Source organism: Telopea speciosissima, chromosome 9 (genome assembly GCF_018873765.1).
Source record: "Telopea speciosissima isolate NSW1024214 ecotype Mountain lineage chromosome 9, Tspe_v1, whole genome shotgun sequence".
In the NCBI taxonomy this organism is placed as follows: domain Eukaryota; kingdom Viridiplantae; phylum Streptophyta; class Magnoliopsida; order Proteales; family Proteaceae; genus Telopea; species Telopea speciosissima.
The window spans coordinates 11,703,502-11,725,467 of record NC_057924.1 but is presented as its reverse complement, the minus strand read 5'-3'; the positions used below and the strand labels follow the sequence as shown (position 1 = coordinate 11,725,467).

General features: G+C 38.5%; 1 protein-coding gene across 2 annotated transcripts in view; it reads left to right on the top strand.

Annotated features, from left to right (window-relative positions):
• The first annotated feature begins 531 nt into the window (after positions 1–531).
• The window catches only part of LOC122638539 (fatty acyl-CoA reductase 3-like), a 35,604-nt gene continuing 14,169 nt past the window's right edge, over positions 532–21,966 (top strand). The window contains exons 1-8 of one of the 2 annotated variants that reach the window (XM_043831376.1): positions 532–643; positions 745–848; positions 1,159–1,364; positions 1,500–1,600; positions 1,720–1,912; positions 4,535–4,699; positions 4,920–5,001; positions 6,415–6,681. In XM_043831376.1, coding sequence (XP_043687311.1) covers positions 565–643; positions 745–848; positions 1,159–1,364; positions 1,500–1,600; positions 1,720–1,912; positions 4,535–4,699; positions 4,920–5,001; positions 6,415–6,681 — 1,197 coding nt within the window. In that variant the 5' untranslated portion in view covers positions 532–564. The remainder of the gene's footprint in view (positions 644–744; positions 849–1,158; positions 1,365–1,499; positions 1,601–1,719; positions 1,913–4,534; positions 4,700–4,919; positions 5,002–6,414; positions 6,682–21,966) is intronic. The other variant, XM_043831377.1, reaches the window with a different exon arrangement.

The window sequence follows — 21,966 nt, the reverse complement described above, 5'->3', positions numbered from 1 at the left end:
CCCTTAATTATATGAGATATGGTTTATGAAAGCGTATCAAAAATTAAACTGAACTGAACCTAATAAGAAAAAGGTTTTGAAATCGAATGTAAACCGTTTCGAAACCAACCAACTCGGTACGGTTTCAGTATTGAAAATGCAATTGAGTTCTCGCCTTCTCGGTATGGTACGGTACCGTTTTTGTTTTAGATTCTCCTCTCTATCTCCTGCACTGAACTGGAATTTGGATCGTCTACGACTGCCCGTCCTGCCTGTGCTGGTCAGACAAAAGGCCGCATGCAAAGACCGCCTTACCCCTGCCCAAGCGTCTTGCCCGAGTGGGGATAAGGCAGTCTTTGCGCGCGACCCCATATCTGCGCAGCACAAGCAGGACGGGCAGCTGCGTCGTAGATGATCTGCATCCACCGAACTGAAACCATACCGAATTCACAAAACCGTATGGATGGACAACTTTACCCATATTCGTCTTTCCTTACCTGTATAAATGCACACATCCTTCACTCCCTTCCCCTCCCCTCAATACTCCCGCCCTCTCTCTCTCTCTCTCTCACATTGATTTTTCCTATGGAATTAACGGGCATTGTCCAGTCTCTTGAGCACAAGACCATCTTGGTCACTGGTGCTGCTGGCTTTCTAGCGAAAAGTAAGAAGGGATGATCTCTCTCTCTCTCTCTCTCTCTCTGTGTTTGTGTGTAAGACTGTAAACGGTTTCTTATAAGTTCTGCATGGGTTCTTGAAATACAGTTTTCATAGAGAAAGTGTTGAGGGTCCAGCCAAACATCAAGAGGCTTTATCTTCTGTTAAGAGCTCCAGATACAGAGTCGGCTGTAGAGCGACTGCATAAGGAGGTATTACTTCATGGATCCAGATCTTCTATGGCGCACTACCCGTAGCGGCCTGAGGGGCGCAGACACATGGGTGTGCACATTGACCACCTTATCCCTGCCTGAGCTGGGGTAAGACAGTCATTGCATGCGCCCATGTGTCTACCCCCTCAGGCTGCTACGGGCACCGCACCATAGAGAATCTGAATTGTTACTTCATCCATCATAATCTCATATCTCATCATCACATATTAACGTTCAATGTCTCTCTGCTACCATTTAGGGTATGCTATGTTGCCATAACTCTCTTCTTGTTTGAATCTTAATAATTTAGGTGATAGGAAAGCAAGTTTTTAGGATTTTGAGAGAGAAATATGGTGCCGGCTTAGACTCCTTCATCTCGGAGAAGGTGACTATGGTTGCTGGCGACATCGCTTGCGAAGACTTGGATATCGATGACGCCTCAGATTTAAGGGAAGAGATGTGGAGAGAGATCGACATCATCGTAAACATAGCTGCCACAACCAAATTTGATGAGAGGTAGTACTTTAAGTAGATATTATTATCATTTTACTTAATTATCATCCGAGAATGCGAAATTGACTTAAAATGCATTCCAAAGATACATACCAAACACAGCCTTCTTAACTTGTTAGTTGTAACTGCCATGTGTAGATATGACGTGTCTTTAAGTGTGAATACAATGGGAGCTAAGCATGTTCTAAGCTTTGCAAAGAGATGTGTGAAGCTACAGATGCTTCTCCACGTATCTACTGGTTAGTATAGTAATGAATCTGTTTGTTTAATCTACCTAATTATGAAATCTTAAAAGAAGAATTTTGATGGATGATTAATGGTTTTTTTTTCTTTTTCTTTTTTCGTTTTTTCTTGACAGGTTATGTCGCGGGAGAACAGGCAGGGACCATATTGGAGAAACCGTTCAAGATGGGTGAAACACTGAATGGGATACCTGGGTTAGACATCGAACAGGAGCTCAAACTAGTGGAGGAGAAATTGAAAGAACTCCGGGCTTTGGGAGCCTCCAAAGAAACTGAGACAGATGCCATGAAAGATTTGGGACTAAACAGGTTTGAATCAATCCAATACAGTCAATGATCATAGGACGGTTCTTTATTTATTTATTTATTTTTTGGGTAAGAGATCGCTAACCAGTTGTGTAGTCCTTGCATTAGTACAGTAGCCAACGATAGTGTGTAAAGAGACATTGGTTTGGATGTGATTTTCGATTTCCCTGGGGGTTGGACGGTCTTTTCACACCCAAAAGCATTGGTTTGTGCCTAGGAGCAACAACCACGGGACCAATTAGCATTATTTTTCCCTCTTTTTTTTTTTTTGGTAAGAGAGTTTTCCTACACCCATGGATTGAGGAATTGGTATCGGCAACAATTTCATATCGACGTATCAGTAGGGACCAAGGGTAAAGAGGTTAAAAAACCTGATTTTTTTATAAAAAAAAAGGGGTAAGCCCGTCTGATCTAGATCAATATGGGTCGATCTGGATCGGTATTGGTATCAGCATCGACTGAGACTGATACCGATTACTAAATACATGCCTACACTCGTAGAGTAGGGTTCAACCACCTATCTAGGGTCATTAAAACTCCCCATATTATATAAGGTCAATAATAACCCCAAGTGTTGCCTGCTATCCTATCAACACAATCCAAACACAACAATCAAGGGATCGTTGTCAATTTAGGACCAGAACTAGAAATCGGAACCGATCCGTACCGACAGGAACCGCAATCGGACCACCCAATAGCTTATTGGGATGGATCTGGTCCTAGTGATATACTATTAATCCGGGTTGGTTCTGGTCCGGGTCCAAAACCAATAGCCCATTAAGGATCCAGTAGCACCGGAACCATTGGAGCTGGATGATGTATAAATAAATTGAATAGGAAATTAGAAATATGAAACCCCAAAAGGTTTTAAACCCTAACCTATTAATAGTATTACATTGTTTGGGACTTTTAAGTGACGCTCTTTTGTTGCTCTTTACGTCATCAGTATATGAGTTGTTGAACTGGAAATCATGAACTATTAAAGTTGTTTCCTTATTTATATATCCATTAATGTCGGTACTTTGGGCTCTACAAGTCTATATCTATATATGATGAAGTTTCCGTTTTCCTAGAGAAACTCTCATTGTCCTTGTTTTGAACTCAATAATGTTTGGAATCGATTAGGAATCGGAACTGGACCACCCATTAGTTAACGGTCCTGGATTTCAGATTTGGATCCACTAATCTTATTGGTCCGATTATGGTCTAGACACCTTAGAGTTGGAACCGCTAAGGATTTGGACCGATAGCCCAAAACCGGACCAATTGACAACCCTAGCGTGAGTTTCCAATTATAGAAATGTACACTGGTTACTAAACCAGATCCTTAATTGCGAAAAGTGACTACACAATTTATAGATCAAGATGGAATCACATGTACCACTTAAATTTTATTTGATATCAGAAGCCTGAGATAATAGCATTGGACACGCCATTAGTGAAGCTTTTGCCCATAAGTTATTTGAGAAAATGACTTAACAGATTTGAGCATTTTATAATTAAGAATGCAGTATAGTCAAATATGTATCCAAACAATGTTTTTATTCTAATTTAAAAACGTAATATGTGTAAGTATTGACGTAATTTCAGTTATTCAATTTGAATGCTACATGAAGAACATAAGCCAGATGACGGAATGGGGAGACCTAGAATATAGAAGATCATAATATGAGTGATTAGGCAGATTTAGATTCATATATATCGACTCATGTGGTATTTAGTCACATGCACTGGATTTAGCTTGTCTCTAGGGAGCCCATCACGCCAAGAATGCTGCCAGCTGTTGGGCTGTGCCTCACACATCCCTAGACATGCGCCAAGATGTGTGCGACACAGCTCCGTTGGATGCCTCCTGACAACACCCTGGACACACACCTCCCTGGAGACGATCCTGATCCTACCCAATATGGCTTTAATGTTTTACCCCAAAGCCTCCTATGTGGGTGGGTGAGTTTCACTTGACAGGAGGGACAACCGTACATCATGAGCCTGACCTAGCCCATGTGAATCGGCCTAAAGCTACCTTACCAATAAATGGGCTGGCCTCAGGTGGGCCCAGGCCCGATTTTCTGGTATCCATTATTTTGGTCCTAGCCCAAGTGTCAACTTTCTAGCTGTTTGTTCAATTTTATTTTCTTTGAGCATTGGAACTAGTAATAGACTTTTAATTAAGGTAAACAGATAATAGATAGCTGTCTTAATAAAAATTAAGGATCATTTCTCTTAAAAAAATAAATTAAGAGAACTATATAACATTGCCTGAGTCTCAAACACTATATTTCTTGGCCGAAACTATGTAAGTAACTGTTTACCAAAAAAAAAATGTAACTGCTTTTGACCACTCAATTTATTTTGTTTCTAATTCCAAACGATCTTCTTGTCTTATATATGTTAATGATAATTGGATGATTGTTCTTTGGCTAGGAGCGCAGGCTATGCCCAGATACATGGAATGATCATTTAGGTCATTCACGGGGGTGGGGTAGTCATTTCACCCATCTCATGTGTTTGGACGCATCTTGCGCCTCAGATACAGAGAATATTTGGCTATATTTTAATGATAACTGGGCAATTTTGACTCATAAGCCTTTTCTCTTTTCCCTCCTTTAATTTATTTTCATAAAGGGCAAGAATCTATGGTTGGCCGAACACCTACGTCTTTACAAAGGCTCTGGGAGAGATGCTTCTCGGAAGACAGTTCAGAGAGAATCTACCACTTGTTATTATTCGCCCAACCATCATAACAAGCACATACAGAGAACCATTCCCTGGTTGGATTGAAGGGTTGAGGTAATTTAATTCTCTATGAAGGTTTAGAGCAATTAATTAGTTCTCTTTAATATTAGCACTTATGATTATCTCTCTTGGAAAATTTTGTTTTTTCATTACCAATTTGATGTTACTTTCTTATCTATAAACAAATAGAATTACTAAATTTTGCTCAAGATCATCATGCTTGCATGGCTAAATTTTAATTTTGTGTTCACTTATTACTCTTTGATGACCACAGAACCACCGATAGCTTGTTTGTTGGTTACGGTAAGGGGAGAATAACATTCTTCCTCGGTGATCCGGATTCGATTATTGATGTGGTGAGTTTTAACTCATTTTGCGATTGACCATTATTACATACATACATACATACATACATACATACATACGATATTGCTCTTGTAACTCTGTATGTGAATATGTGGGGGATATTTTAGACAATCTTCCTATAATAAGGAGGAATAATAATGAGTGCAGGCCTCAGCACAGTCGTAAGGTTGCTCCAGGACCACCTATTGGTCACGAGTTTGAGTCAAGAAACAGTCTCTCTGCGAAGTAGGGATAAGATACCGAGATGGATCCGCCCATATTTGACCAATTTACCCTTGGTTTTCTTAAAAAAATGGGTTTTTTTTTTACTGGATTAGGTTTATCATTGGATGAACTGCATTGCGGATACTGACCCCAAAAAAAAAAGCGACAGCCCTTCCACTCGGCACCGTCGGATCACTAAGGCCGACTTTTGTCCCTACTCGATGGGTGGGTCTTGCAGTCAAGCTCCCTTCTATCTTTGCACTCGAAAGCCAATCTCCGTCCGACCTAAGGAAACCTTTGCACACCTCCGTTAACTTTTGGGAGGCCTACGATAGAAACTGTTTACCTGAGATTGTCCCTTGACCCATAGGTCCTGACATTTACTCCTGACCTGTACTATTCAACCGATAAGGTATTAGCACAGTATTGCAATCATGACCAGCAAAACCAATACGGATCATCCTCAATACCTGAAATAACCAAGATTATGACCTTCTCTAGACCTTGCAGTGGCAGGACCCTTGTGCATAGGCTATTAGGGGTGCAAGTTTGGTCCTGTTGGCCCGAACCCGTCGTGAGCCCGAATAGGGCCTGGGCTAAGATATTTGGCCCTGAGGGGGGGGGGTCAGGGCTGAAAATTTTTGGCCTTGAGTTAGGATCGGGTCAGGTTAGGGTTGAGGCCTCAAGCTAAGCTTGGCCCGGCGCGGTCCGACCCTGATTTAAGTTATACTATAAAATATATATTGATATAATTATACATTATAAACTTTAAATTTCACCCACATTTTTTTATATAATATATTATATATGAAGACAATAAGTGCTATAAGATATTTTATTATATTGTTATTTTATGTAAAATTGATAATATTCTTCCCGCCCCATTCCAGCCCATGCATTTCTTTCCCCTTCCCTATGATCAGGGCCAATCAGGGTCGGCCCAACTCGACCCTGAGGGCTGGTTAAGGTTAGATTTTTTTGGCCCTGAGTCAGGGTCGGGTCAGGCCTGAGCCCAGCTAAGGGGACTTAGGGTTGGGCTAGGGTTCTATAAAGTCCGGCCCAACTCGACCTTGTTGCAGCCCTATAGGCTATGCTCTTTTTTTTTTTCTATCTTATTAATGGGTGTTTACTTTTGCGACGGATATGGAATACTTTCGTCCATTTTTAATATTATCAAATTTAAAATAATGATGCAACAGATCCCAGGGGACATGGTTGTGAATGCAATGATTGTGGTTATGGCAGCCCATGCAAATCAATGTGGTGAGTTCATCTACCAAGTTGGGTCATCCCTAAGAAACCCAGCAAAATTTGCCTTACTTCAGGATTATTGCTATCAATACTTTTCTAAGCATCCATGGATTGATAAAGATGGAAAGCCTATCAAGATTGGCAAAGTTACAATATTTAACACCATGGACAGCTTCCACAAATACATGGCTATCCGTTATATGCTACCATTGAAGGTTAGTTACTTGGTTTTTTTGGGCTCTGATGCAGTATGGATGGTTATCAGTTAGACAGATCATCCTTTTTTTTTTCATGGTTTGATAATTATTTGAGAAAAAGATTTCTACTTGGTGGTGTTTCTTACACCCTATCACAGGACATCATGAAATAACGTCTCTGTCCCTTGGGTAGATACCCAAGCGTGCTATCCCATTGGCCTTGACACTTGTGTAGAAACCATGCGACCAAGTAGAGATCTCTTTTCCTTAATTAATTATATTCATTTTAATATCTCTACTTCTATTTTATCTTCTAGGCTTTACAACTGTTGAACATGGCAACTTTCCAATATTTCCAAAGCATATATAGCAATCTCACTTGGAAAATAAACTTTGTAATGCGGCTAGCGGAGCTTTATGAGCCTTACTTGTTCTTCAAAGGAGTGTATGTTTCTTTCTCTATCATCAGATCTTGCATAGAAATTAAAGTAAGGGGAACTTGCCTCGATCTACAAGATAAAAAAAAATTAATTACAAAACAAATAGGTTTGAGTGTTTGACTTTATTTTACATTTACTTTGTTTTGTAACCTATTTATTTTTGTAATTAATTTTCTTATAATATAGATCTAAAAAATTACACCAAACAGTATAATAAAATTTACCTAAACAATGACCCCATTTCTCATATGCAGCTTTGATGACTTGAACTTGGAAAACTTGCGAATGGCTATGGAGGATGTGGCAGAGGAAAATATGTTTTGTTGCGATCCAAAGTGTGTTGACTGGGAAGACTACTTCTTGAACATTCATCTCCCTGGGCTCATAAGATACGTTTTTCACATGACAACTCCAGAGATTGGGAAGCTATAGATCGATTTCTTAGTTAAATAATAATCTGTTTAGTATTAATTTTGTTTACAATTTAGTAAAAATTATTAGTTGCGTTCAAGGCAACACTAGAGATAGTTGCTACCTTAGGGAGGACTTTGGTTGGAAACATAAATATTAAATTCTCTTATGTTGGCTTGATGTAGAATAAATGACATAAAATGATATCTATAATAAATGTCAAAAATATGGAATTTGTCTCGTACCATTAGTATCCCATAGAAACTGGGATTTTTTTTATTGACCTCCCATAAGGTTTCAAATAATTTGTAATCTTTTATTTTTTGGGAAAATTACATCTCCCTCCTGTACTTTGCCTTAATTACACGATTCTCCTCTTAATTTTCCCATGTTAACCCTTGGTCCATGTGAATAGACCATTTTACCCTCCCTTCTTTTCTTCTTCTTCTTCTTCTCCTGCAACCCCTTTCCTGCAAATGGAACCCACCAAAATCCACTTCAATGTATTCAAATTCATGAAGTTCATGGTAAGATCCACTCTACAGTACAGGGTGAAGATCTCACGGACTCTGGAGCTGTTATATCTGATACCTCCTTTGTCATTATCTGAAACTGAAGAATTGTGATGAGATGAAGGAGTAATTTCTGATGGCGAGATGGGCTACCCATGGATCTCTTCTCCTTCAGATGCAGAAATACTACTCTATAGCCGATGTTGCCTTGGAACTAAGGAAGGTTGCGGCGAAAAAATTGAAGTTGAGAGAGGAAAGAGAAAAGAAGAAGATTGATGGAGGACACTTGCAAAGACGCAAACACTGTTCAGGTTGCGAATGGAGCATGGACAACTTGTAGTGAACCCTTCACAAAGTCATTTTCGGAAGCTCCAGGCTCTGAATTATGAGAACCACTAATTAATGGATGTTTCTTGAGTTCCAAGCTGAAATGAGAAAAAGCAGGGGAAAAAACCAAAAAATGAAAAATGAAAAGATTTGAGTCCCAACCGAGAAACTACAATGTAGGCAAAAAAGTTGAATCTGAAACCTATGCAAGCAGATTATGAACATGAATTACAACTAATTATTTTGCTCATTCCAGTAGTAAGAATTTAAGAATTAAATGAGACTTGTTCCCTTCTTTTTTTTTTCCTTCTAGTGTAAAGCAGAATTTCACGGAAAAACTTGAATTCGTTTTGCATTTCAAATTCTCGAAATTAGAGATCATCAACCCGTCGGAAGTCGGAACGATCGGCGTCTTTTACGATTGATTCTGTTTCCTTCTTTGATGGTGGAGGAGGAGGAGGCTGCAGTGGTGGTGGTGGTCCAGGCTGTGGAGCAGGAAAGTAATGGGTGTTTTAAGGTTGAAGATGATGAAAAGAGTATCATTGTAATTCTACTTGTGGTGTTTTAGAACAAGGGTAATATTGTCTTTTCAAACCATTAACTAAGAGCACCCTAACACCGTCAGCCATAAGGAGTCAAAATGTAAGGTGGAAAAACCAAGAGGAGAAACATGTAAATAGGGTAAAGTACAAGGAAGAGATATGTAATTTTCCCTTCTTTTATTTTGCCTTTTTTACTTTATAGTATAACACATTATTTTTTTTTTTTCAATGAGAGTGAATCCTATATCATTTTTCATGTGTACTCGAAAAATGCACAACACAATAACATCTTTTGATAATGATAAAGGAAATAAAGGTAAGTCACTATCAAATTAATTTTGAAAACCTCTTTTTACCTCTAATAACATAAAAAACTTTTGGAATAGGATTGAGTTTTTCTACACCCACGCCCATTCACCGTGGGGCAAGAAAGGTTATTTGGAGGGCATTTTTGTTACATACTAAAACCCTATAAGGGTTTGTAAACCTAGGATGGTGGTTGAATCAACCTCTATGGGTGGTGTGAAACTTAGTCCTTGGAAATAAGAAAAGGCAATCAAAATGTGTCAAGTTCTAAGTACACCTATAAAGGTGTCATTTAGGTGTCATTTTGACACTCCTTTCTTTTTATTTTATAATTTTCTGTTATTTATTCTAACCTGTTACAAATCTTTATCCACAAACTCAAGCTCTCAATAAGCCATTTATCCCAATTAATATAATCCACTATAACTGTTCTACAATTTTTCCTACTGCTCGTAATCACAAGTGTGGATTTGGAATAATCCACTTCCCCTTAGGTTTTAGTATTTTTCAAAATAACCTTTTTAATCGGTGTGAGATTCTATTTCGACACCTGCAATTATGGGCACCAGGAAATGTTATTTTCTATAGGTGTATTTGGAATTCGACATCTTTTTTTAATTGTCCCTTATTTTATCTCTAAAAATCATTTAAGTTAAGGCTATAAAAGGATTTCGAAAGATATTTTGAAAGTGACTTATACAATTCAACTCAATTCAACCTTATCCCAACTAAATGGAGTCCGCTATCTGGATCATATTTTTGCAGTCGGTTCAATTCAAAGTCATACGAGATTCCAATCCTAAATTATAAATGTCTTTCCGCACTTCTCTTATGGTTAATTTAGGCCTACTTATTTACAAAAAAAAAAAAAAAGGGCCTATCACTAGTTTTTTTAGCTCTTTCAATTTGAAATAAATCACTTTCTCTTAGGCGAGTTTCTTGCAACTTATCATGAATAGGGGCAATGTTGAGGTTTACTCTAATGTGTTTATTCTTTATTGGGGAAGGGATTCATGCATGGGAGATTCCTACCTTTACTGCGTTTTATAGGAGGCGGGAGTGTTTTGGTTATTTTAGATCTCACTATATTTAATGCAAACTATGCACATACACAGGCTGCACATAAAAACATTTTCCCTTCTTTATTTTATCTTTTCTAGTTTTACCATCCAGCCACAAATATCTTTTGAAAATGATTATAATTATGTCATTATAAAAAATGTCCATTGTTTTGCATATATATTTTTCGAATACACACATGAATGATAGTATTTATCCTGGTTAGGGCAAAAAAAGTGTTATTACACTTTAAGATATTGTCTTACTTGGATTCTCGGACACAAACTTATTACACTTTAAGAGGTTTTTATGTATGAGAAACTCCATAAAAGCACAGAACTTGGATACAGAGACTGGGAAATGGACTAGGCTTACAGTGCAGTTTTGGTTCTTGACAAGAATCACATAAGCATAACTTTCAATTTAGAAATCCACCCATGGCCAGAGAGCAAAGGGTTATATAAGCTTTTTGGAAATATATTCATTTTGGGTAGGACTCTTTTTTTTTTTAAAAAAAAAGGCACCTTAAATATATTTTTCACAAAGATTGGGCACCTTAAATGTAATTTACCCTAATAAAAATAATAAAGATCAACTACTAAAATAGGTTGAGATATATATAGTCAGCACCGAACAATGATGTGCTTGGTGCTTGATTTTATGGACGACAATTATATTTTCTTAATAAAAGTTCATAACAATTACTCATTGGTATTTCTTTAGTACTTTAGTTTCATGTTTGGGGGGGGGGGGGGGGGGGAGGATCAGTTCTATAAAGAAATCGGAGATGTTAAGGTTGCAACGGAGGGTGAGCTGGAAAGGCAAATGATAAACTAAGAAAAGGATTGAAGCTGAGCCCGGCCCAAATTTCTTATGGGCAGGTTAAAGATGAATTCAGGTTCAAAAACAACTTTCCTTTTTGTTTTGCCAAATCCTCTCACGGGTACTTATCAAGACTCAAGAGTCTACTGCAGTCCAACTGAAAAATGAAGATGATCGATGAAGGTGAAAACTGAAGAAGTGACGCAGGCCATCGGATGCACCAATTTGCACAAAAGAAAGAGGACATAAGAGGTGAACCGGAACAGGCTCCGGTGGAATACTCCGATGCCTAAATCAGTTTTCAGGGCAAACAGTCAAGAAGGAGAGTGTTTACCCACAAATTCGGCAACAACATGGCATATTGTGATGCGTGGGCATGCCAGAGTTGTACAAGTCAATGAAATGTGATGGGATAAAATCTAACTTCTAACCAGGACGAGAATGAAATCTTTCTAGTGCCTCGATTGCGCCAAAGACTTTATGAGAAAAGAAAATCATAATGGAAGAAGAAGAGGAAGAAGATTGAAAATCAAATTGATAACTTGCCAGTAACATAACCATTGAAAACGCTTACACTTGACCGTCTACAGATTGTTTGAACACATATAATTTGGTGTTGAACTATACTAAACTACACTAACCACACCAAATCTTTTGTTGTCAGTAGCGCATCCGTTGAAGTGCTCGCATCTTGCTTAGCGATGGACTGTTGAAATTTCCCAACTTGATGTCCAAAATATGAAAAAGTTAATGTTTAATGATAACAACACCATTGTCTGGGTATCAATACTAAAACATAAGGCTCTAAGAGAAATTAGGATAAATCCAAAGTGATAGATGCAACAAACAATGAAACTTGAATTTGCAAGGAGTATATGCTATATTATAGTACCAATGACAACACATTCTTTGTATGTTTAATGTTATTTGATCAAATGTTTATGACCATACAAGCCGGTGTAGTTTTCTCATCTCATACTAATTTTACTAATAACCACTTTTTTCCCCTGTGTTATACACTATCTCAGTTGAATGTTTTTTTCTACATAATTTAACACTCATGGTAAAATAGTTCTATGACTCTTGGTGGGTTCGAACCATCATTTCCCCGTTAAATTCGAGGTGCTCTTCCATTTTTTGAGCTAAAGAGTCACCTACCTACACTAGCCATGTTAGTTCCATTCTGATTGCAAAGGAAAAAAAAAACATGTTTCAATTTGTGATGGTTGGCTATCAAATACCTCAGGGCATCAAACAAACTAAGAGAGAGAGTAATCTCAGTTCTAATAACAGATATCACAGACACCATTCTTATTGAATTCTATAAGTATCAATTTCACTAACATTGTAGCATTGTAGAGTTAATCTTCTGAATCAGAATAGAACAGGTTAGGAGAAAATCCATTGCAGATTATAGATTAATCGAGTTGCAGATTATTATTGCAGATTAACAACAATTAAAACCCTAATCGAGTAGATGAAGAATACATTTATCAGAAACTAGTTTCAGATAAAATACAGAAACTAAGTTTGCAGATAATCATTGGAGATTTCCAATTATTAAGAACAATATTAAGATGATAGCAATTTGTCTTACTGGGCAGATTGGGATTTTTTTTTTTGGTAAAGGGCAGATTGGGATTGGAAGCGATAAAAATCCGTTGTAGTACAGAAAAAAAACAAAGGAAGTATTAGCCATGGTCCAAATCAAGGCAATAGAGTTGTGCAAAGTCGTTTCTCATGGTCATGAGTCATGACTACTCATGACTTCAATAGTTGTGTTTTACATTGTTTAAAGTTCTACGTAGTCCGTGTAAAGTGCAAGGTCAGTGCACTTAGCGATGTAAATGAATAGTCCAAATCCGTTTTCGTATCCGTGTCCATATCTGTTTAGCACTATCCGAATCCGTCCGAAAGCTAAACGGATACGGATACGGATAGGCTATAACCATTCGAAAAGCTATATTTATATGTAAACGGATAAAATATCTGATCCGTATCCGTGTCCGTATCCGTTTAGTATTATCCAAATCCATCCGAAAGCTAATCGGATGTGGATGCGGATATAGCACTATCCGAGCCGAATCCAATCCGTTTACATCCCTAAGTGTACTCTCTTGTCTATACATTCTCTTTTCTTCTCATCTAAGACATGTGTGCCTTTTTACAAATCATGTTTGTCCCTCATCTTACTTCACAACATGTCCATCCATTGCTCATTTGGAGAAGCCAAAAATTCTTCTTGGCATAAAATAGAATCTTTTCATCATAAGCATCTAAATCCTCTTAGGTCCCATTTGTTTAGAGGGACAGGTGGGGTGGGATTATTGGGAAGATAGGATCTATATGTTGGTGGAGTTTTATGTGAAGTAAAAATGTTAAGGTAATTAAAGTTGATATAAAGTTATTTTTCCACCCCAATTCTCCCACTTCACCAAAATCCCCTCTAAACAAACAAGGCCTTGTCGAACCCAAGAAAGGTATTTGTGAGTAGGAATAAGAGGATGACTCCGAAGCTTAAACATAGAGTACATCATTAATGGAGAAGTTCATTCTTTCAAAGATGAAGGAAAACTTTCATTAAAAATAAATATCAAACATTACAGGGTAGGCTTTTCATGGAGGGCTGCATTAGGTAAAAGTGGGGTGACAAATGTGAATAGGGAGGGGTGGGGTGATTAGTTAAGTCAGACTAATTTTAAACTTGTATAGATACCCCAAAAGTGCATTTTAAAAAATGAGACATTTGTGGTGTACCTTTCTCAAATAATGGGCACTTCCCATGGAATTTATCCCAACAATTTTGACTAATCTTTATCAAAGAGGAAAAATAAAAAAGAAATTTTCTTATCAACACCTGGTATCAAATTACCAAAAAAAAAAAAAAACCACCCGGTATCAAATACTTTGTAATTTTACTTTTTTCAGCCCTTTTATTGTAACACTTTTTTTTCTTTCAATGAGAATAAATCTAATTAGTTTACATTTATGCTCGAGAAATATGCAAGACAATAACATCTTTTGATAGTTACCTAAAAAAAAAAATTTTTTGATAATGACAGTAATAAGTTACTTTCAATTTATTTTTGAAAATCCTTTAAATTCTGTTTTTTTTGATAGAATTAAAACAAATGGAATTATTAAAAGAATTTTTGAAAAAAAAAATACCAGGAACTATCAAAAAGTGTCAAGTTCTAGATACAACTATAAGAATCATTTACATAGTCCCATTAAAAAATTAGCTAATTAAAAATCCCACTAACATAAAGGGTTGCAGAAAAATGCCAGGCCCCACGCATTGGCTGTTGCATGTGCCACTACCTTCCCTGAAAAATATGTGGTATTTGTTGCCTTTAAAATCAAAAGTCTTTTGCACAGACCACGTGGAAAGGCCGTAGCCATACATTGAGGTCCACCCAATCTTATACACTTAAACGTTTGATGGTAACCCCTACCATTTGGATCCTTTATTTTTTAACATTTGGGGAGGGGTTGTGTAGGATCGGCTCCTCTCCAAGGAGCCAGCGCCCCAGCTGGCACCCAACGGTGCTGGGTTGCTGGGCGCATCGGGTACACATTCTCGCATGCCCAATGGTGTTGGGTGCATCTTTGGGCACTTTCTGGGCACTGAGACGTAAAAATTTCTCAATTTATATGAGAATAGTCATTTTTTTTTTGTTCCATTTTTTTTAATATACATGTCTAAAACTCATACCGTTTTCTATTTTTTACAATTCTCTTTTTCTCACCATTTCCTTTTGTTTTTGTTTTTATAACAGAATTTTATTTTACTGTTCATTTGCAAATTTTTATCGGTTAAAACCTGTAAAGTCTGTTTCTGTTTTTTTGCCCTTCTCATTTTTGCTAACTATGATCGAACAGCCCAACTCCAACCCACTCTCCTCTCAAGTTAGGTGCACCTTCCCACCTTAACCACACATCAATTAATTCTCCAACATTTGACATCAATTAATTCTCCAACATTGCAGGAGAGTGACTACTCTCTTTCTACAAGGAGTTGATCCAAGCTCTACTTTTGGAGTGGATTTTTTCCTCGTATAGGCAATGAATGACCATTTTTCCTCTCAACTACCAATGCGGTCCTTCCTCACCTGTATAAATGCACGTATCCTTCACTCCTATCAGCCGAATATTTAGCTTTGGCTCTTCTCCTACAACCTATCCCTCCTACGTACTAAACACAAATAGAGATGAAATGACCATCCTACCTTTGTCTGATTGGGATCCACCCATGTTTGTGTCTGGTAGGAGGGGCAGGTCGTAGGAGAGGAACTGGTTTCAAATATTTATTACCTATATATAGATGCCTAGATGGCAATAATATAATCGGCTGACAACTCCCTTCCCCTCCCCCAACATTCCTGGCTTCTCTCTCTCTCATTGATTTTTCCTATGGAATTCACGGGCATTGTCCAGTCTCTTGAGCACAAGACCATCTTGGTCACTGGTGCTGCTGGCTTTCTAGCAAAAAGTAGGGATCCTCTTTCTCTGTCTCTCTTTCTCTTTTTGACCTTTATCCCCTCAAGTACACTCTCTCTTTCTCGCAAACCTTTATCGCCCTCACGTATACTACGGGTCCTTATAGCCCTTAGTAGTGGGGGTGCTGTGTGCATTGTGCGGTGCAGCCCACTATGCGTGCACACATGGGCGGTGTTGCACCGCACGATGCGCACAGCACCGCCCCCAATACTGGGGGTGATAATTTTCCAATATACTACACCCTCAAGTGCACCAAAAAAGTACATCTGACAATGTACATGTACTTGGGAGAGTGTTTTAAACAAAATCACTTTAAGGTGCACCGTTAAATATACCTTTTTGGTGCACTTGAGGTGATAAAAATTCCTCTTTGTGAGTGACTGTAAACGGTTTCTTATAAGTTGTGCATGGGTTCTTGAAATACAGTTTTCATAGAGAAAGTGCTGAGGGTCCAGCCAAACGTTAAGAGGCTTTATCTGCTGTTAAGAGCTCCAGATGCAGAGTCGGCTGTAGAGCGACTGCATAAGGAGGTATTACTTATTCACTTCATCATCATACTCTCATATCTCATCACATATTAATACTCAATCTCATAACTCTTTGGAACCTTGTTTGAATATTAATAATTAATAATATAGGTGATGGGGAAGGAAGTTTTTAGGGTTTTGAGAGAGAAATATGGTACCAGTTTCGACTCCTTCATCTCCGAGAAGGTGACAACGATCGCTGGCGACATCGCTTCCGAAGACTTGGATATCAATGATGCCTCAGATTTAAGGGAAGAGATGTGGAGAGAGATCGACATCATCGTTAACATAGCTGCCACAACCAAATTTGATGAGAGGTATCATTTTAGTTAATTATCACCCGAGAATGCAAAATTGAATTAAAATGCATTCCAAGAATACATACCAAACACAACCTTCTTGACTTGTTAGTTTTAACTGCCATGTGTAGATATGACGTGTCTTTGAGTGTGAATACCATGGGAGCTAAACATGTTCTAAGCTTTGCGAAGAGCTGTGTGAAGCTACAGATGCTTCTCCACGTATCTACTTGTTAGTATATATAGTAATGAATAGGTTTGTTTAATCTACCTAATTATGAAATCTTAAAAGAAGAATTTTAATGGATGATTAATGATTTTTTTTTTCTTTTTCTTTTTTCGTTTTTTCTTGACAGCTTATGTGGCAGGAGAACAGGCAGGGCTCATATTGGAGAAACCGTACAGGATGGGTAAAACACTGAACGGGATACCTGGGTTGGACATCGAACAGGAACTCAAACTAGTGGAGGAGAAATTGAAGGAACTCCAGGCTTTGGGGGGTTCCAAAGCAACTGAGACAGTTGCCATGAAAGAATTGGGACTAAACAGGTTTGAATTCAAACCAATCCAGTTTTGGCTTATGGCTTCTCTAGTCTTTCCCAAATTTACAGTAAAGATGGAATAGCCGTAAACCTCAACTGAAGCCAGAACCCTCATATAAACCAACTCATGGAACCGCCTAGAGAGAGAGAGAGAGATTTCAATTGTAGAAATTTACGAGAATGGATCATCTGCATGTACGTGGTATGAGCAGGTGAACGTACATCTCAGAATCAGTCACATGTTTATGTTGTTTTCATAAATACCCCTCCTCCCCTTATAAATGATAAAAAATGGGACAAGTGGTTGCCTCTCACATGTACGTGCAAAGGAACCGAACTCGAAATATACTTTTGTTACTTGCATTTTAAGCAAATGAATTCATTTTAGAAGGGAGATGCATGGGCTGGACAAGAGGTGTTCGGTTTGGACATTGTTCAGATTAGGTTTCATTCCCGCATCCTCGAATTTTATCCTCTCAATTACACTGCCCGTACTTGACCTCAAGTACATCTAATAGAGGGAGGTGGACCCCATGTGGACCCCACCACGGGCAATGTGTTTGGGTAGGGGATAGGATAGTCATTTCTGCCTCCTCTGTTAGATGTACTTGACGTCAAGTACAGACAGTGTAATGGAGAGGATAAAGATCCCGCATCCTCTGCTTGTTTGGATCTAAAAGGTTATTTTCTTTTGCATAGAGAAAATTATTCTTGTCAAAAGAGGTTGAAGGCTCGAAGCTTAATTAGAGACAAGAGGATTGATTAGGGTTTTATGTTTTTGGTCCAAAAATTTTTTTTTTTTTTATTTATTTATGTAAAAGACTAGGGTTTTAGTCATGGGATGCAGAGACTTACGGGTCCTCATCGAATATTAATAAATTTGGGATCAACCTGTTGGCGTTGAAATCTGAGTAGATGACTTGTCCTTAGGAGACCTTCACACCACCTGACATCAGAGAGAGAGAGAGAGAGAGAGAGAGAGAGAGAGAGAGAGAGAGAGAGAGTCCGGATGGCTTGAGGTAGTTACACTCCGGATGGCTTTTCAATGCTTAAGTCAGAATCCAAACGACAGGAGAAGAGTTTAAAACAATAAGAGAGCAGTTGGCATTGGGAGTGCATCCCCGACAGGAATTTTTATCCTCTCAATTACACTGACCATACTTGATGTGAAGTACATCTAATAGAGGGAGGTGGACCCCGGCTACTTCGGGCAATGTGTTTGGGCAGGGGTTAGGATAGTCATTTTTGCCTCTTTTGTTAGATGTACTTAACGTCAAGTACGATAGTGTAATTGAGAGGATAAAGATCCCCCCAAGAGCATACCTTGTGTCCTGAATCTCCTATTTATTATAGGATGGGCAAGGGAGTAGGGGTGGAGTGTCTTGATTCCTAAATATTGAGGTGGAGTGTGTAGACTTTACTCTAGGAAGGTGGCTGGGTGCAGGCTTTATTGCATAGATGGTTGGAGCTAACTTTACTGCATGGAGAGGTGGTCATATGCAGACTTTTTGGCGAGACCATTTCAAGATATAGGCATGGTTTTAGTGCACGGCATCCAAATGGGTATCGGCAACACATAAAACTGATACGATACCGATATGGTATCGATCTGGATCGGTTATATCAGACAAAATTATCCCTGAATTTTTTTAAAAATAAGTTTTCTGATCATTTTACCCCTTGTCCGTACCGTGCTATCGATATGATATCAGTACGATATTGATATCGGTGACTAGCAAAACTGATATGTATCGCTCAATACAGACGATACGATACCAATACTAAGAACCATGGGTATAGGGTTTCAAATTCAAGCAGCTAAGTTTTCAGCTGCTATTTAGAAAAAAACAACTGGACTCGATGAGTGTTTGACACTCTGCAATGTTTTTTTCACTCTCAACATTGGTCACTGGAATGAATCAATCCTTTTATGTGAGTGTGAATCCTCAATTTCGTTCTTTTATTTTTCCTGCAGTTTACCAATACATTTATTATTAATGTGAGCTTTTCCTTCTCTTGTCTTTTCTTTTCTTTTCTTTTTTATTATTTTTTATGCTAGAATTTAGCCCAAAGGGGACCCACTTGGGACTGACCCACGAATAGACCAAGAGGGCCGACAAAAGACCAATATTTATTCTAGAAATAGACCTGATTTTGCTGCATGTGATAGGGGAGGAGGGGTCTCCATCTCATGACCAATATACCCGAAGCACCATTACGACCAGTGGTCCCAACCATCGCTTCAAGACTGATGTCTATGTGAGCTTTTCCTTCGTTATTGCAATCTGCGACAATTTGATTACAAAGGAATTTTGTTGCAACAAGTGACTACACAATGTATCAAAGTGGAATCAGATGTAGGACTTGAGGTTTATTGGACAGAATTAAATCTAAGAATTTTTTTGCCTTTTTTGTGCAAACACCGCCAACCCCCCTCAATGAGGGGAAGGGGGTCATTTATTTATAATTCATCGAGTAGTACTCATAGAAGGAGAAGAACACATCTTCATAATCCATGGATCGGAATTGAGGTAGACTGTCCCACCCATGAGTTGTTTGAAGAAATGTGCAACAGACATACGTGAGGATTCTATAATTAAGAATGCATACCAAATATGGCTTTAATGTTTCTCCCATAGCCTCCTATGTGGGTGGGTGAGTTTTACGTGAGAGGAGCGACAACTGGGATCTTTATCCCCTGCAATTCCCTACCCGGTCTAGTTCCCCTAGTGTCCCTAACAAGGGGGCTCCATGACCATTCTACCCCTGCCCGAACACTATGCCTGGGTGGGTCCACCCCCCCTCTTATTACAAGCACTAGGGAATTGGACCAGGCAGTGAATTGTAGGAGATTTCCGCAACAACCGCACATCAAGGGCCTAACCTAGCCCATGTGAATTGTGAACCGGCCTAACGCTGCCTTACCAATAAATGGACTGGCCTCGGGTGGGCCCAGACCCGACAATCTGGTATCCATTGTTTTGGTCCATTAAGTGTCATCTTTCTATTTGTTCAATTTTATTTTCTTTGAGCATTGGAATTAGTAATATATTTTTTATTAAGGTAAACTGCTAATTAGGGCTGCAACAAGGTCAGGTTGGGTCGGGCTTGATAAAACCCTAGCCTAACCCTGAGTCCCCTTAGTTGGGCCTAGGCCCGACCCAACCCTACTCAAGGCCTGAAAATTCCAACTCTGACTTGTCCTGAAGGTCGGGCCGGGCTGACCCTGATTGGCCTTGAAAATGGGGAGGGGAAAAGGAGATGCATGGGCTGGACTAGGCTGGGGAGAAAATCATCAATTTTACGTAAAATAACACTATAATAAAATGTATTATATCAATTATTATCTGCATATATAATATATGGGCAAGAGCTCTACTTGGTCGCATAGTCTTTACATAAGTGTCTAGGCCAATGGTTGAGCACGCCTGAGTATCTACCCAGAGGGTAGAAGCATCATCTCACGGTGTCCTCTGAGAGGGTGTAGGAAACACCACCAAGTGTAGATCTTTTTCCCATAATATATTATATAACAAAATGTAGGTGACATTTAAAGTTTATAATATATATATTATATCAACATATATTTTATAGTATAATTTAAAATAGGGTTGGGCCGGGCTAGGTTAAGCCTGAGGCCTCAACCCTGGCCCGACCTGACCCTAACTCAGGGTTAGAAATTTTCATCCCTAACCCGTCCTCAGGGCCAAGATATCTCAACCCAAGCCCTGTTCAGGCTCAGGCCGGGTTCTGGCTGATAGGGCCAAACTTGGACCCCTAGTGATAATAGATGGCTATCTTATTAAAAATTAAGGATCATTTCTCTAAGAAAAAAATTTTTAAGAGAACTATATAACATTTCCTGTGAGTCTGAAACACAATATTTCTTGGCCGAAGCTATGTAAGTTATTGCTTTTGACCACTCATTTTTTTTTTTTTTGTTTCTAATTCCAAGCGATCTTCTTGTCTTATTTTAATGATAACTGGGCAATTTTGGCTCATAAACCTTTTCTTTCCCCTCCTTCAATTTATTTTCATAAAGGGCAAGACTCTATGGTTGGCCGAACACCTACGTCTTTACAAAGGCTCTGGGAGAGATGCTTCTGGGAGGACAGTCTACAGAGAATCTTCCACTTGTTATTATTCGCCCAACCATCATAACAAGCACAGACAGAGAACCATTCCCTGGTTGGGTTGAAGGATTGAGGTAATTTAATTCTCTATGAAGGTTTAGAGCAATTAAGTTCTCTTTAATATTAGCGCTTATGTTTATCTCTCTCAAAAATTTTTGTTTTCTCATTATCAATTTGATGTTATTTTCTTATCTAACAAATAGAATTACCAAATTTTGATCAAGATCATCATGCTTGCATAGCTAAATTTTAATTTTGTGTTCACTTATTACTCTTTGATGACCACAGAACCATCGATAGCTTGTTTGTTGGTTATGGTAGGGGGAAATTAACATTCTTTCTCGGCGATCCGGAGTCTATTATTGATGTGGTGAGTTTTAACTCATTTTGCGATTGACCATCATTACATACATACATACATACATACATATACATACATATATATATATATATATATATATATATATATATATATATATATATATATATATAAATAATAGGCTCGTTTATTGTGCTCTTCACCTTCTTTTAGTGCTTTTTCCATTTTTACGACGAAAAGGTTGGGTAAACTAGAACTGGACCGCTTCGAAGGGGCAAACGGACTGTAAGACCCGGTGATCGGCGGTGTACCACTAGTTAGTGCCTTTTCCCAGTTCAAAACGGTAAAATGCACTTTTAAAAAGGGGGATAGTGCCATTTATGGACCAATTAAATCGGATCATGTCTTCAAGTACCATGGATGACTGGAGTTCAAACTCCAGTATTATCAGTAGTGATGAACTCAGAAGAGATAACAACCTTCAAAAATGGACCATCCCTAAGATCCCGACCAAACATGTTTATAAACAAGACTGCATGCCTTCACGAGGCTATCAAGACACTC